The following is a 17,472-nucleotide window of genomic DNA, read 5'->3' on the forward strand; positions in this document are numbered from 1 at the left end:
CCTCAGCCTCGCTCCCCACGACTACAGATCACGTCACCGAGAGGAGAGCGAGCAGCAGTTCCGGAGCGAGAACCCCATTCAATGGCTGAGCTGAATCAAGCCAGCGCAAACACCAGCTCCGTGGGACCAAACATCCCTGGCAAACTTTCTGTTGCTGCCGTCACAGGCACTGATCGAAGCTCCAGAGCTGCCACCATCTCTCCTCCTGCTCCAGTGGCAGGGAACAAGGCGAAGTGACAATGAAGTAGCTGGCTAGTTAAAAGATTAATTAATTCAGTGTACGGGAAACTGTGGGTTACTGTATGCAGCATGCACCTATGCCCATGACTGGTATGAGGAGCTTAGGACAGAGAGGCTGCAGGAGCAGGGTTGATTTGATTTGATTTGATTTGATTTGATTTGATTTGATTTGACTTAGGGTGGCCGCTTGAAAATTGGAGACTGAAATCATCTGTCAGGCACCTCACTTGACTGAGATTGCTTCAAGTTCATCAGTCCTTTTTTTCTGTGCAGTGTTCTCTCCTTGGAGATTTTGGTCCTCAGATTTTGCTGTGGAGTGAGTGCACTTGACTTTCACGCTGCTCTTTGCAGCAGCACTGAGGGAGAGAGAGGCCGCACCTTAAGGTTAAGAAATGAATTTACAATTCACAGATGGTTAATAGGATACAGTCTCTGGCTTTTGTTTATCTAAAGTCACCAAAAATGTTGTTGGGCATTTGCAATCTGTCATTAGTGCCATTAGCTTGTTTACTATATGACGTGAACACTGCTGTTACTATGAAGAGGAGCCTATTCAGACTTTGTATGAAAAACAAATAAAATATTTCTATTGAACTGCCAAATATGATTTGACTGAAATAGTTCTGAGATGGGTGCTCTTTTTTTTCACCTTTTCCAGATTTCTGACTTCAAAAACAAAAAATCAAGACAGTAATCAATAATCAAAGCAATCATGAATTGAACTGACTCTTTCTTTGACTTCTCTTCTGTAGTAGTAGTAGTAGTGATTCTGTAGTACTTTCAGTCCGTCTGTTTCACAAAGCATCCAGATAGAGAACAGCCCGAGTACTGCAGCTGAGACTCATCCACTGACCTTGTATTCATGGTGAAAACAGGCCTCTAATGTTTTCCTGGTGCAAGCGTGCATGTGCTGTATGTGGGTGGAGGGCTGGGATGTATGGCTGGAATGCTGGAGGGGAACTGAGTGACAGGTTTGGACTTTGGAAGGTAGGCGGGGTAGGGGAACATGTCGTCTGTGACATCACCACCACCCGAAGGCTCGGCTGGGCCAGCTGCCTGCTGCCGAGGTGGAGTTTCCTTCCTGGTGAGCTGACCGGGGCTGAGTGTGGCCTGGCCCACCTTGCCACCAACATCTAAATTGTACTGCAGCTTGGTTCTGCAGGCTTTTGGATTTGTCTCCCTTTGTTTTATTTTGTTCTCTTAATCTATATAAATTGTGCTTCTTTGTGCTCATGCACCGCCTAATTTTCTTTTGGCGGGGGTGAAATTCCAAGGATGTTAATAATCCTGGTTTATTGTCTCACAAATACACACGCCCACGATGGTGGTCTTGTCAGCACTGGCCTAATGATTGCCCAAGTGGAGCTTGAGTTTGTTTTTAGGTTTTTAGCACCATTCCATGCTCCAAGTCGTAATTAAATAATATCTCACCCCAGCTTCTCAAAGTTGCTGCAGAATACTGTCAATGCATGGGCTGCTTTTAGTGTTGTTGCTCAGCGTGGTTGCTCAGATTTACTGCACACAGGCCACTGTGGACTGTATGTGTGTTTATACAGTCCAGTCTTCACTCACACAAGGATTGTGCTGTTGACCTTCCTGTGAATGTCAGCCGTCCAGTGTTTTCATGGAAATCTGTCTAGGAATCCATCTGCCTCTTCAGTCTGTACCTGTGATAGAGTCTGGCAGATTACAGTAAGAACACTGACGAAACTGCTTGTCTTGCAAGTATGTTTGATATCAAGATTTTTTTCCTCAGTCAATATGATACTGGATTTGACTTACCAGTACCAACATAGTAAAATGAATTACAAGACTTTTAGTAGACTGAAATACAATGATTTATCAATTAATAGTGTCAGTAATTTCTCCACCAAAATATCAGACCTCTCCGGCTCAGCTTCTCAAATATTAGGATTTTCTGATTTTCATTTTTGTAAATGTTACACACCTTTTGGTTTTGGATTTCTGGTTGAACAAACTTCACCTTAGGATCAGAGAAACTGTGACAGGTGTTTTTCTTTCTTTTTTTTTTTTTTTTTTTACATTTTATAGCCCAAAGGACTTAACAGTCAATTGTAAAAACACAAAAAACGGCAGATGACTTTACGTAAATGAAAATTTAAAAAAAAACAATCATTGTAGCCCTAAAATTCAGCACCTTTGAATGTGTGTAAACATTTCCCTGAACCCTTATTTTTGGTACATGTAACAGCAGTGCTCATACACCATTGTCTGTATCCTTACTTGTAATGACAGAGTTAGACCAAAGTTGTTATTTTCAGCCTGAAATTAACATTAGCGTTACTTCTGGCAACTGCATTTAGGCTTCAAAAATCCTAAAAGGGGTTTTAATTTGTAAAGATTATCTTCCTGAACCAAACATATAAATATTAGAAACATTTGTTAACCACAGAGCTTTTTTTCTGCAGTAGTCCAATGGAAAAATCCCATAGGCTTCTTGACGAGGGAACCAGAGCGATGTTAGTTTCCGGGTTGGCCTGCGGAAAAACGCCATCCCTGAGGCACTCTGTAAGGTTTGATACTCAGCCTTAGTCGGTGGTTGTAGTAGCAACTTGTGGGTTATTGCTCTATTTGATTCATCAGCCGGATTTATTGTGTTTGAGGAGCCTGTTCCATCTGATGAAGTCATGGACCAAAAAAAGGATTTATAGGTCAAATTACTGGACATGACTCAGGCGGGCTTATGTCACATAGTTATTGTCCTCCTGAGTCATGTTGCACTCCCTCACCTAGCTCACCCCCCGGCAAGGCCAAGCTACGGCCCTGTTAGTGCTGGCTGTGGTGCTGCTGGCACTGCAGAACAGCCTCATCTATCACGGGGAACGGCTCCGAGAGAATCAGCTCAGCCAGAACAGTACGTGAGGCAGCTACACTACCCCATGCATGTGGAGGGAGGGGAGGAATAACCAGAGGAGTGCGGCGCTCAATGCGGCTGCCTGAGGTTGACAGAATAGGAATAAGAGGTTGACGGGAAGCCGAGGTCACGTGCTGAAGCAACGGCTGGGTGAGTGGTTTTACTGGTGGTGGGAGGGACACCAAACACCAGCAGCTTTTCTCTCTCTCTCTCCCTCTCTCTTTCTGTGTCTGTCTGGTCGTCTGAAGGCACACTGGCAGTGCAGTGCAGTGAAGCATGTTCTGAGGATACACAGTAATACTGATGAATTATTGAACAGTGGTGAGTGGATGTGGCACAGGTCAGCGTACTTGCATGCTGCAGAGCGACAGGAGAGTGCAAGGGAGAGATTACCTGCATCTCCTGCAACAACAGGGAGCTGCAGGTGAGAGGAAAGAATTTGTATACAGGAGACAAGTTGGAATCACAAACATCCACATTTAGAAATTAAGGCTTGAGGCCATTTCTGATATTGACATTTGAGAGTTGAAAAAATCTGGTGGCAATATATACGCAGAGACACAAGGGATGGGTATGAGTATGAGTATTCGAATACTTGTTAGGACATTGGTATTTATTCAACATATAGAGCTTTTCCAGTATTAGTGTGAACTGGTTGGGACTGGTAAGGTCGCTGTGTCTAATCTATGTAATGTCAACAGAAAGTCACACAAAGTTTGCTGATTTTTCTTATATTAAATCCTAAGTTACGCTTAAATGAAGCCTGTCTGTTAAATTAATACATTTTAAATTGCACTTTTTTTAAATACCTAATAAATACGATTATTGTTATTAGAAGTAGTATTGCTATTATTGTTATTACCATCATTATTAGTAGTATCATTTAACCGCCTATTTTAATCTCATAAATGTGGTTACCTGGACCAAGATATGGTGATGAGCGGGTTTTCAGGGCCCTCTGAAAAACACTAATGCTGATAAAGCTGCAGCAATAAGTGCATTAGTCAATCATTTTGATAACGTTTACTCACTTTTCAAGGAAAAATACCAAACTTTTTCTGGTTCCATCATCTCAGATGTGAGGATTTTATGCTTTCTTTTATATATATGATAGAATATAGTTTAAATTTTTGGACTGACGGTCGCATAAAGCAAGCAGTTTGATTCCATCAGCTTGGGCTGCGGGAAAATTGTCACAAGTATTTTCTGACAAAATGGCTTATGGAGAAATGATCAGCATATTAATGTATAATGAAAAAAACGTCACTTCAAAATAAGCTCAAATGAAGTTGTAAGGCATTTCTGTACTCGCCTGCAATTACATGTTACCATCCTCCAACATAGAAGCCCACCATGTCCCTGTGATAAGCTAAAATCAGTTGATAATATTAGTTATTCAGATGTGTTTGTCTGGCTCTAATCATAATAACAGAAGGGATTTACCAGCTTCTTATTTCTAAGATCTGCATCAGCTGACTAGATTTTAAGTCTTAGAATCAGATGACATTTAGTACATGTCCCTGGCTGCCCAATAACAAGCAGAATAAAATCTGTATGAAACAACACAGCTTCACACACAAACAACAAAATGTAAAAGTTTAATTTGGCTTGTTGTTGGAATGACAGGAAATCTTGTCTGAATTTTCTGTTCTCGTGATCGCTCTGTGTTTTAGGGTGTTGGTTCGACATTCCCCGAGCACTCCCCTCAGCTGTCACCACTTAACTAGTCCCCGAGGATAGCAAGAACTACAAAACATGGGAAAAATGTAAAAAATGCATGACTCCTCCTCCTCCCTGCTCCCTGCCCCCTGGCCCCACCCTTCCAGTTTAGGTTACTAGGAGACCAGATATTGGCCCCAGAATGAAAGATTCAAAGGTTTCAGGAGTGTGCGGTGTTAACGTTTGCAACCGAGGAAACGTCTTTTTAAAACATGTCATTAGCATGAATAAACCAGGCTGCTGTCTCAGCCTAAGTAAGAGTTGTTGTGTAAGGGAGTATTTACATGACATTTTTTGTGCAAGTGTCTGCAGACAGTGTTTACCTCCTGTCTGCTGTACGGTTGTAAAGGTAGAGGTCAGTGAGGCTGTCTGTGCTGTTATAACCAAAACACAAGGACAGAGTGGCTGTTTGCCCTCAAATCCATTCATTGTGACGCCAGCTGATTTTACTCACCGTACGTGTCCCCTAAGTCCATGGTGCATACTTATTCAAAGCAGAATTACAGTATATACAAGTTGTGGACACTGTTCTCCTGCCATGCAAAGCAAAAAGAAAATAGAAAAAAATATTCTGCATAGATACAGATTTGGGAACAACTCAGAAAAGAAAACAAAAAAACATGTTATCTCTCTAACACTTCTCAAAACCATGATAAGAAGGAAATAAACAACAAAAGAACAAATGACCCATCAGGAAATTACTAAATAGTACAAGAAAATTAAAAAAGAAGAAAGAAAGTTAAAAAAACAAACAAACAACAAGGAAATGCACTTTTGTAACAGAATTTTAAATTATGATATAATATGATGATATTAAATACATTTTCCCCTATTTTTTTTTCTCTTTTTTTCCCCGAGATATTTTCCCCAACTTTTTAAAAAATGATTTTCTAAATCTAAAAACTTCTTGCAGTTTGTGGAACAAAATTGCAACTTACCTCATTGCCTTTTTTCATTGCCTATATTTCGAAAGTTTTTGAAAGAAATCACACCAGGTTGCTCAGGGTTCAAAGTTTTAAATACTTATGAACGGTGTCTGAACACAGCACAAGAAAAGTGATGTCATTGCAGGTTTTAAAGGGTTAAAGGTATTGTTTGATAATGTTTGTGAACAGTATTGCCGGCGTAAGTGAGAGCCAACACCAACTTTGTGCACTTGACATTCGACCTTACTATATTTGAGTTTGTTTTTTGTTTTTTTTGGCACTGCCTCCATGATTTTTTGTTGCTTCCTCCTGGCTGCTTCCATTTTCTAAAGTCTCGATCTCACCTGCCAATCTGGTCTCACCACCAAGTCATCAAATATCGACACTTGGTCCATGGCCCTCTGCATTAGAAAACGACGCACTAAGGCACCCTTTTGCTACGGTATGAGATGCACCAGGGGCAGCATTTTTGCTGATCTGAGCAGTTGCCATAGTTTAAAGAGTGATAAAGTCTGCATATGCAGAAGGGTCTGTTCATTTCCCCAGTGAAAGTCATCATGGAATTATTTTCATAACAGATTAGTGTGCTAGAAAGTATAGCGCACTACGCTAGTGATGTATGTCACGTGACGTTACAGTACATTAGTAACTAATGTACTTATTTTAAATCAAACCATCAGGTCATTTCTAAATTTAAGTTTTTTACCTATATTCTGGGTTTATTTTGAAAACTAGTTTCATGTGTAAACTGTAAAATCTGACAAGTTGATTTCACAAGTCCAGTAAACCAGTTTCCCTAAAAATGTAAGTAAATATAACTATTAGTCTTAATTTCTGTTTACTTTATATCTAATTGTTAAGTTTATTTATAATGTAGTTATTTTTACTTGATTTTGTTAAGTTGTTGCAACCTAAAAATGACAAGGTTAGTTAAATTAATATTTTCAAGTGTATATTCTTAAACTCCTAAATTCATCATTGGCAAAATCCTCTTTGTGATGACAGTTAAGTCAGACTTACTTGGTTTACTGAAGTTGCCAATACTTAGAAAGAACGAGGCAGTTCCACTTGCATAGTATCTTAAAGTGTAATTGGCAGTTACTGGAAAGTGAATGCCTTAGCGAGGGGCATCCATTGCTTCATTTCCTGTTTATTGAAACCATAAAGCATGTTGGTGTTTTGTAATCTCAGTGCAAAGATTGTTATATAGTGAATACTGTCTGCAGTTTGTTTTTGTGTCTCATCCTGACAAAATGTATAGCCCGCAGACATATTCAAAGTTTCTTCTCTCTCTCTTTTGTCTCTTCTGTCTCTCCTGCAGTCGTACTTTGTCACCGACTATGACCCCACGATTGAAGACTCTTATACCAAGCAGTGTGTGATTGACGAAAGGGCAGCCAGGCTTGACAGTAAGTGCACTTTGCTGAACAAACACGACCAGAGTAAACACACACACACACACACACACACACACACACACACACACACACACACACACACACACACACACACACACACATGCAGACTACACATGTAGCATATATATATGTTTCTGCACTTGAGGAATTTGCAAAAGTCTGCTTTGCTGCAAGTTATTCTTTGTGTGTGATTTATGTTGTCTTGTGCATGTGTGTACACTCTCTTTAGTCCTCGACACGGCTGGACAGGAAGAGTTTGGAGCCATGAGAGAACAATACATGAGGACAGGGGAGGGCTTCCTGCTTGTCTTCTCAGTCACTGATAGAGGAAGGTGAGTGACAGTTCTCGTCATGTGCAAACGACCAGCTACGATCTCGCTTCTCTGTCCTTCTTGCTTTTCTCTGTTTGCACATCTCTGTTTACTGTTCACAACTGGCGTTCTCTCCTCCCCTGCCTCTAGCTTTACTGAAACCATAAATCTTGCACCGATACTCTCACTTGTTGCCGCCTTTACTTCCGGACCCCTTTTCTGTTGTTCTTGTTGTCATTTTCTTTTGTTCTCAACATTCCTCCCTCATCCTGTTCTCTTGAATTCACTTTTTTCGTGTACCTTAGCTTCCTATATAAAGCTCATGTGCAATTACAACAACAGTGTATGGGCTAGTGCAGAGACTAAAGTAAACATGAATTGACACGAATTTTATATTTGTTATTTATTATATGGACCTTTTCATCTTAGTATGTTTAGGCCTCTAACCTCTTAAACACAACTGACTCATCGGTGAATCAAAGTCGTGCTGTCTAGCATAACATTATTTAAACTTTAATGAAGATCTCAAAGTTCTAAAGACATAAATATGTCAAATTGAATTTTGGGGTATTGTGCATAAAAAGATGCACAAGGTATGTATAATGCAATATTTGAACTTAATGTACTTGTGTAATCACAGGCCTAATGTATAAAACAGTCTGGGTTTCATGTAATCCACTCAATCAATTATCTTACATTAAGAGGTGGAAAAAGTCGATAAAGAATATTTAGTAGATTATACTGTAAAATAATGTAGAATAAGATATTTTTTTCCCAAATTTTAAGTTAAAATTATAAGGATTATAATCCATATGATATCAGTCCTGGTTGATTTGGCAACAACTCTGGTAACCTTGGTAACAGAATGGGAGATTTTCTACCACAACCCTCCTCAGGCTGCTACTATGTCAGAAATACAACAGAAAATCAGTTTACCACCTAAGAAATTGACATCAGTTTAAGTATACACTATATTTAGAATGTTTTAACTGTTTTAGCTTGCAATCAGACAGCCCTTTCTGACACCATCTCAAAGCCACAAAACTCATTTTTCTCTGCAGAACATGGGAGTTCAAAAGAAATCAAACCAATTTTCTCAGGTTTCAGTGGTTTAAATGCATGTGAAAGGCATCTGATTGCAGCACAGGAGAACTGATGTCGATGTCGAAGGTGCTTAAAGGCTTAACTAAATACCTTTAAACATCACAGTTACGGCTGAAAATGACAACAGAAATAAACAAGTCAGCAGATTATGCATATCTCCACAATTCAAATCAACAGCCAGTTGTCTACCTGGAAGTGATTGTTTTTGTTGACTTGACATCATAGTTATTTGTTCTATAGAAATATAATAACTGAATGTAAATACATGAATTGGCTTTTGCGTAAAATAGTATTGACCCTGAGTAGTGTCAAAAATAGGGGTTTGAATTTATGTAAATCTCATGAGATGATAAAGCCTGATTTGACTTCTATTTGGCTTAAATCACCTTTACAATGTTTTCATATTAAACTGTGTAATATTCTGCTTGTAGTCAGTCTGTCACACCCCATCCACCCTGTCTTTGTGTCCCTGCCCAGCAGTGCAGTGAGCTGCACTCCCCTGCCCCCACCCACAGCCCCCTCCCAATGTTTATGTTGTAAACAGTCTTTCCTTCCTCCATTTATATTAGTCAAGTCTTTCCAGATTTACTATGTGCTCACCAAGCTGTCTGCGGGCCCGTGGCTGGAATGCCGTCCTGGGTTTGTGGTTGCGTTCTGCTTTTTTTTTTCTCCTCCAGATTGACATTTTTATTTGCACTATGGTTGAAAAAGTGCACATGGTCTTTATATTATAGCGGGACAACGGTCAGGTCAGTGCACAGAGCAGAGCCTCAGACAAACACATTTTATGTTTCTGTAACAGTGCGGCTGGCTTTTTTTTCTCTTTGCTGACACATTCAGACCTTAAGTCTGATCCACAGTGGCCGTGACCCCAACTTCTGGGTGAAGGGTGTGTTTGTGTGCATGGGTGGGTCATTACAATAAGCTACATTGCGATATTTGGCACATGTGCATTTTTTTAAATGAATACATTTACACTTAAAAACATTATATAAACTGTTTGTGCAGAAAACTCAACACCTTGTAATATGTTTTTACAGCTTTGAAGAAATCTACAAATTCCAAAGACAGATTCTCAGAGTGAAAGACAGAGATGAATTTCCTATGATCCTCGTCGGAAACAAAGCAGATCTGGAACTACAAAGACAAGTAAGTCCAACAGATTGCAGAGATCTGAACCCACTGACTAACAAAGAGATGATATCAACCAGTCTGGAGGACTCACATTTGCATATTTAAAAGTGGAAGCAAGCGATGCAGCTGCAGCAAGCTGCCAAGATACAACAGGATGTGAGTGAAAGAATGAAAGAGAGGCTGTAGAAACGATGGTGTCAGAAGAGGAGGATGCATGGAGAGAAAAGGGAGTGTGATGAAATGATGAATTTGCTGTTGGTACGCAGTCGATTGTCATTTCCTGCAATGAATCCACACCACCCCCCTATGGTGAAAAGGAGCCTTACAGGCACAAAAAGCCAATAACTATTAATGGGTTTTATTCACGGAGATCAGCGTTTAGTATTTCAGGCCTCATGAAATTAGCTTGTGCTGGTTTAAATTATTAATATTTACTCTATCTATGCGATCTACACCAGATTAGCTTGATGGTAGTGCTGTAATAGAAGTTGAAACATGACATAATATAACACTTTAAACCTTTGAAACCTGTTTCTTTAAACATGCGCAGGCAATGAGCAGCCAAAGAACAAATAACCCAAACGTTAGCAAGAAATGAGTGAAAAAAAGGTACAAGCAAATTATATGAAAATTTACTAAAACATTAAAAAGAAAGTTAGAAAAAATATTGAGAGGGCGTCTGGTGGCTCAGTGGACGGAGCAGGTGCCCCATGTTTGAAGGCAGTGTCCTTGCCGTGGGTTTGATTCCGCCTTATGGGCCTTTGCTGCATGTCATCCCCTCTCTTTTCCCCTTTAACGCTGTCACTGTCCTAGCCAAGAAAGGCAAAAATGCAGGAATGACCTGGAAAAATTCTAATAATTTTCGAATATAATTTTAAATATGTATTTATGATAATTATGAGTACAGTTTTTTTCCGTAGCTTTTTTTCCATCGTGATTTTCCCCTGACTTTTTAAAAATAAATTTCTAAATCTAATAATAGTTTGCAAACATTTATTGCCAAGTTGCTCATTGCCTTTGCTTCATGTGTTTGAAAGAAATCATACCAGTTTGTTTGGGGTCCAAAGGTTTAAAATACTTGTGAAACGGCATCTGGAAGCAGCACAAGGAAAGTGCTGCAGCTCCATGTTTTAAAGTGTATGTTATGGTATATTTAGCATGAATAGACTTTTTTTTTTTAAATTTATGCTATTTATGCTATTTGACAAACACATTTGTACCTTTTTCCACCTATCAGTGTTTTCCACCAAACATGACTGATTTGTTTTTTTTTAATTCTTTTTTGTTAACTGGCCTGTTGCCATCAGGGAGTCTATATTTGGATTTAATTACTTTTGCCCAATTCAGGTCCAGATTATCTGAGCAGCTGTTTAAAAAAGAGAGGGTCCCGGAGGCATTCATTTTGATTTAAGCGTGCATTAAGTTTACGCTTGAGAAATTACAAAATGGAATACAATTTTAACTAAAGGACATGCATACAAAATTGCTTCATTTTAGGTGTTGAAGAGCAGTAGGATTGTGGTATTTAAACAAATGGTGGATGATATTGTAAAGGCTCAGGACAAAGCCTGGTTAGATCAAAAATAAGAACTGCCGGCCTAAATATAAAAACTTAACACAATCATGTTAAGATACATTTTAAGCTGAGAAAAGGACAATAGCAAAGTTCCTCTATAAGTGTTTTTAACCCTTTAACACCTGGATTGACATCAGTTTTCTTGTGCTGCATTCAGATGCCTTTCATTAGCATTTAAACCCTGTAACCTGTGAAAATTGGTTTGATTTCCTTCACAAACAGGAAAAAAATTTAATGAGCAACTTGGTAAAAAATGTCCTGCAAAAATAGTAAAAGGTGACATGGAAATTAAATTAGGTGAAGGTTGTTATATATTAGATGTTATCCAAAAATGAAGGGGGAAATGTCCTATTTATATTCACGATTATGTTAATCATAAATTTAAAATTGTGATTCAGGACACAGTTTTTGTTTTTAGCACTTTTCTGAGGTCTTTAAAAAAAATAAATAAATATTTACTCCTTTTTTTTGTCATTGTTTGTGTGGGTGTGAGTGCATGTGTGCACTTTCAGGTGATTCTCTTATAATTTTTTTACTAATTTCTTTCTAATTTTTGGGCTTGTTTAGTTGATTTTCAACCTCTTCCAGTGTTTTATTTTATTTTATTTTTTGAAGAAATTAAACCAATTTGCTCATGTTTCAAAGGGTTAGGTTCACTTCCATTTAGATGTGAAAATGTCCTCAGCACAGAAAATAAGAAGAAAGTAAAAATAGAAGAATAGAAAGCAGAATAGAAGCAGACAAGTGTGTGCACAAAGAGAGTATGCTCTCTTACAAAATGTGATAGCACAAATGTGTTGCCACTTTACTGAACTGCTTAATCTCTACTTGTCAGAAGATCACAGGTAGAGACGTATCAGTGTTTCACTAATGCACGGCTTGTTTTGATGGTTTTTTTTTGGAAAATGCTTTTTTATGTAATTAACCCTTTAACACCTGAATTATCATCAATTTTCTCACGTGCTGTATTCAGATGCCATTCACTGGTGTCTGATTTCTTTCAAAAACACAGAAATAAAAGTGCAACTTGGCAAGCGATGTCCCAAAAAATACAAAAAAGTAGTAAAATTTGACAAGGCAGTGGTCTGAAAATTAGCTGGAGAGAACTATTGGATAGATATTATCAAAAAAAAAACTGGGAAAAATGTCAAACAAACTATAGTGTTATTTATTTTTTAACCACTTTCTTGAGGTCTTTTTTTTCTTTTTTTTCCAACCAATTTCTTGCAATTTTTTTGGCCATTTCTGTTTAAGCTGCGCTTCATCCTCTTCCCACGTTTTCGAAAGAAACCAAGCCAAATTGTTCAAGCCTCAAAGGGTTAACCTCAGTTTACAAATACGTTGGCACCCATTATTATTCTCCTCCTCCTTTTGCCTCAGGTAACCCAGGAAGAGGGCCAGCAGCTGGCCAGACAACTGAAGGTCACATATATGGAGGCTTCAGCCAAAATCCGTATGAACGTAGACCAGGCTTTCCACGAGCTGGTTAGAGTAATCAGGTAAGTGATTCATAAAGGCATCTTGTACGCATTGTCTTCATGAAGATCTTTCAATGGCTCAAGTATGTGGTTTTTGAAAGGTATAATAGAAGCTAAAAAGATGAACACTCAGGCAGGCTGCTGTAATAACTGTTAATAATGCAGAACACAGTGATTTTGTTTATTATGTAACATTAAATATTTATGACTCAGGGTGCCCTGGTGGTACCATAGCCAAGGGATTAAGTCAGTGACCATGAATCTCAATGCGTTTGGTTCACATCCTGTCAGGGACTTTTCAGCTAGCCAATAAAGAAATGCCCGCCCTAAATTATGATTGGCTCATGGAAGTACATGATGTCACTGTTTCCTACTTGCGCTTTGCCCACTTCGAACCAGTAAGAAAATGCTCAGGTAAAACAACACAGACAGAAATCTCAGAGAAATAACCAAAACGGTGCTGAATTCGTTTAAGAAAAATCTGTTTCTGTCATTTCTGTTTTAAAGGTTTAGTGAGTAGAATTTAGGGGAATATATTGGTAGAAGTGGAATATAATGTAATAAGTATGTTTTTTTGAGTATAAGTACTGCACTGCCATGTTTCTACCTTAACCCAGAATGGACAAATGAGAATGGCTCTCGATACGGCCTTCTGGGCGTTCGCGTCAGCTACTGTAGTTAGCAGCCCCTCCACGACAATCTGAACAGCATCGGAAAAACAGTAATATATAAGGTGAAGCTGCTTTTAGTGTCACTAATTTTTATCATCTGGTCAGTTTGTTTTGGTAAAGACAAGATCTCTGCAGATAATTTGGTTCCCAGTAAAAGCCTCCTGAACAATACACACTGAAGAAATCCTAACAGAGAGTTCTTGCTTGGCACATGGGAGAAGTTTCAGCTGGTTGAAATCTGCAATTCTCACCAGTAGATGCCACTAAATCCTACACACTGCTCCTTTAAAAGGAAAATAAAAAAAGAGTTTGCAAAAGTACACAGTAGGCTTGGGCAGTATATACTTTCGCACCTTCCTGGAATTTCACCGTGGTATACGGCACTGCAAGTTTGCTACGCTCTGCAGGCTGTCTTGCCATATTCGGTCTACTCAATACACAACACACTAATGAGTCAACAAAAGGTAATATTCTTACACAAATTTTCCTTATTCTCTTTTAGTTAAGAGTCTTGCTGATTTTTTTCGGCATGATGCGTGCAGTTTTCAGAAAAATTAGACAGTGAAAATGGTCTTTTGATAATTATAATGACTATACCTGCTTTTATTACAGTTTGAATGTCTTTATCTGTCACAGACATGAGGAAATACAAATGTGTCTGTTTTACTTAACCTTTCCAGTTTCTGTTTCAAAATAAAAAAACTTTAGTTGTGGAAATACAGTAGTTATAACAGCATGCAGCTCTGCAGCAGCGCCGCAACAACAAACGCTGCCAGTGTGAACACAGACTGCTCACACATGCAGTGTGTCCCGGGCGTAACTTCCAGAGCACGTGATGCGCACTGCATGCAAAACATCCTCAATACAGATTCTCCAGAATCAAGTTAATAGAAAGATGAGGGTCTGTACTTTTGACAAATTTAAAATCACACCTTCTGGACTTCTGAATACCCTGGTATACCATAATACTACGATACCCCCCACGCCAAGTACGCGATCCAATGTGTCATGATATGTTTGCTCTCTCCTAACTCCCAGGAAATTCCAAGAGCAGGAATGTCCACCGTCGCCGGAACCTACAAGAAAAGAGAAAGACAAGAGCGGCTGCCATTGTGTGATCGTCTGAGTCGGCCTTATCACTGTAACTCATGCAGCTACTCTCTACAACCCCACCCACTCTGCCTGACATCACATCCTCAGTGGATGACTGACCGCTGCCTTCTCCACGTGCATGACTTCAGACAGCCTTTTCTGAGATACTCTTACCAGGAACTGCTGTCCCCAGGACATCACTATGGACAACTGACAATGCCAAATTTTAACACCACTCTACCTTCAGCCGTAATCTAATTCACATGAGAGAGTCCCAACACTAAACATTGCCTTCTAAATCAGCCTGACAAATTAATGTTTTGTACTCTGAAGGACTTCTCTTGCCTTGTAGTGAAATTTGTACTTGCTACCGAGATTGAATGAAAACTATATATCCAGAATGTTAATGAGTTTCTTTAGTTTCCAGTGTCTGACCAGAGCAGAGATTATCTTATGAAGCTTTGTGTATGTTGTGCCATATCCACCTTTACTCCCATGTGCTAATCTGCTACTGTACATATGTGACATTTGTTGTGATTTTCAAAGTGTACTTCTAATGATCTATTAAATCACCACAGTACAGTGTGTGAGGTTGAGTTTGGTTTTACATATATGAAAGTAAATATATAAGTATGTATATAAATATAAAGCCTAGACAGCCCTTAAAGCTACAATGATAGAATTTTCTGGCATTCTGCAGTGGATTCTTCTTCTTTGTCTGTGGTTTCTGCTTTCATCTCAATTGCCAAATATCGAGTGTCTACTGTATTTGATTTTTTTATAAGTCTTATAGATTAAAGCATTCTTATCCTCCGCCATCTCCTCAATGTACCAGAAGGTGGTGACTCAGCCAGAATTGGACATTGTTTCAGACTTCTAAGGAGAGGTAGATACATTTATTGGTAGCACATTGTGAGTCTTTGACAACTAACGTGATTTCAGATCAAAACACTGAACACTGTATGGTCTATATTCAACTTTTGCCAAGATCCATTTGTTGCAAATCAAGAAGCTTTCAGCGTTTAGTTCAGATCATTCCGATGTAATGCATCTTTTTTGTCAAACATTTAGTCCATGATACAGATCAAATAACTGTTATATCATTCCAATAACACAGTGGCAATGTTTCTGTTTTGTGTCCTTGAATTATTCTGTTACATAACCCCCCCCCCAATGATCTGCCACTTGAAAAACAAGTGGAAGCATTGAGATGCACTTCCTAAAACAAGCTGTTCTCCAATGGGACACGAACTCAGCGGACCTGCCACCTGTGGAGCTCTCATCGCCACAGACACAAATATGCTGTTCTGCCTTCCCTTTCAACTCCTGTACTTCTGTTCGGGCATATAAATGAAGTACCGTAGTTTGTTTTTCATATCATCATCTTGTAATATAAACAAGAAAATCAGATGATGGAAGTAATGGACTTGATTAAATGTTTCTACTCTACTTTTATACATTATTTTCTTATCAAACTAGGTGACAAGTATTTTTATATGTTTATAAGTGAGTACACATTCACAGCATGGCTGTGTATATATGTAAAGAGGAATATTTAATTCTCTTGATTATTTTAAACTGAAGATGACTGTTGGCCCAAATTTACAAAATTGGATTATTCACCCAGATGTGACCAAGAATGTTATTTCTTGTTGTGGCGCAGTAATGGCGAAAACATTTATCTCTGAGGGGTTCACCACAAGCTCAGAGTGCAAAATGCCAGGTCAGGAAGAGAGGGTTGTCGAAATTATTCTGGTCTTTACATAGGAGCTTAAAACCACATGAATGAATTATTATAATCACTGAGATTTGAAATACCTACTTCACGTCTTACTGCAAATCCTATAGTGTACATCCAAATCATACTGTTTTTTTCTTTTCCCTCCATATCAGTGTCTTTTGCCCTGTGTCTAGCTTTTGGTGCTAAAATAAAATCTGTCATTGAGCCAGATGGGGTAGAGAATCTTTCTTTTAGAGTCAAAAGCTTCACAGACCTGAATCTTACATACTGAACCTTGAGCCTTGTGCCAGTGAGATCATTATTATTCACAGCATGCTTGCCGTTACAGCATCAATATGCCACTCATATCTTGGAAAACGATAAAGATCCAATAGAGAATTTCTTTTTTTTTAACCAATCCACATCGATCTACTTTGGTTTAAGTTGCACATAAACTGCATGTTTTTCTCAGTTGTCTTTTTGTTTGGGACCATATTTCTTGAATTCCTGAATTCCTAAAAGACCTTTGGCCTGTTGTTGAACTCTGCTACCACAGCATCTGTCTAATGTGTGGGAGAATTGTACTATTTTGGAGGCAATATAATAGTACATTTTCTGTCTTCAAACACACAGACCCACAAACTAAGTACGGTTGTCCTTTTTTCTTCCACATTAAAGCCTTTGAGAGCAAAAGTAGACGCTGAAAATATACAGTACATGCAGCCTGTTTACTGACATGTGCATGCATACACATATTGGACCACAAGGGGGTTGTTTTACCAAGAAAATGTTATTGAATACTTGAACCACAAGGGTTAAAATATACAACACATATCATGGAAACACACTGTAGACAAAAAGAATGCAACACATGTATATATATATATAGTATATATATTTATTTGCGTAATCACACTTTCGAGCAATTCAGTCACCAGTAAACTTGACCTGCATGTCTGTAGACTGTGGGAGGAAGCCAGAGAACCTGGAGAAAACCCATGCCGCTGCCATTTAAAACCAAGTAAACCACAAAGACTCACTCCAGTAGTTCAGTAAAAACATCACGTAGAGCATCGCCACTGTGAGTAATGTCCTAGATATCTCTCACAATATGTGTCATTTTTACAGCCTCTCTCTGCTTGTGGAAATAGGGTTTCTCTCTTTTTTGACCGTCATTCCTCTTCAAAGTTGTCTATGCTTTGAATCCT

The 17,472-nt window shown here is 38.8% G+C and overlaps 1 protein-coding gene across 1 annotated transcript in view; it reads left to right on the plus strand.

Moving 5' to 3' along the window:
* rras2 (RAS related 2) overlaps nt 1-16,495 on the plus strand; it is a 39,040-nt gene extending 22,545 nt beyond the window's left edge. Inside the window, exons 2-6 of the mRNA XM_042484660.2 lie at nt 7,082-7,169; nt 7,408-7,510; nt 9,634-9,742; nt 12,684-12,802; nt 14,491-16,495. Of these exons, the coding sequence (XP_042340594.1) occupies nt 7,082-7,169; nt 7,408-7,510; nt 9,634-9,742; nt 12,684-12,802; nt 14,491-14,578 (507 nt within the window). The 3' untranslated portion in view covers nt 14,579-16,495. The remainder of the gene's footprint in view (nt 1-7,081; nt 7,170-7,407; nt 7,511-9,633; nt 9,743-12,683; nt 12,803-14,490) is intronic.
* The last annotated feature ends 977 nt before the right edge of the window (nt 16,496-17,472 follow it).

The sequence above is a fragment of the Plectropomus leopardus genome, chromosome 1 (genome assembly GCF_026936395.1).
Source record: "Plectropomus leopardus strain MGB_pleo_1.0 chromosome 1, ASM2693639v1, whole genome shotgun sequence".
Classification (NCBI taxonomy): domain Eukaryota; kingdom Metazoa; phylum Chordata; class Actinopteri; order Perciformes; family Serranidae; genus Plectropomus; species Plectropomus leopardus.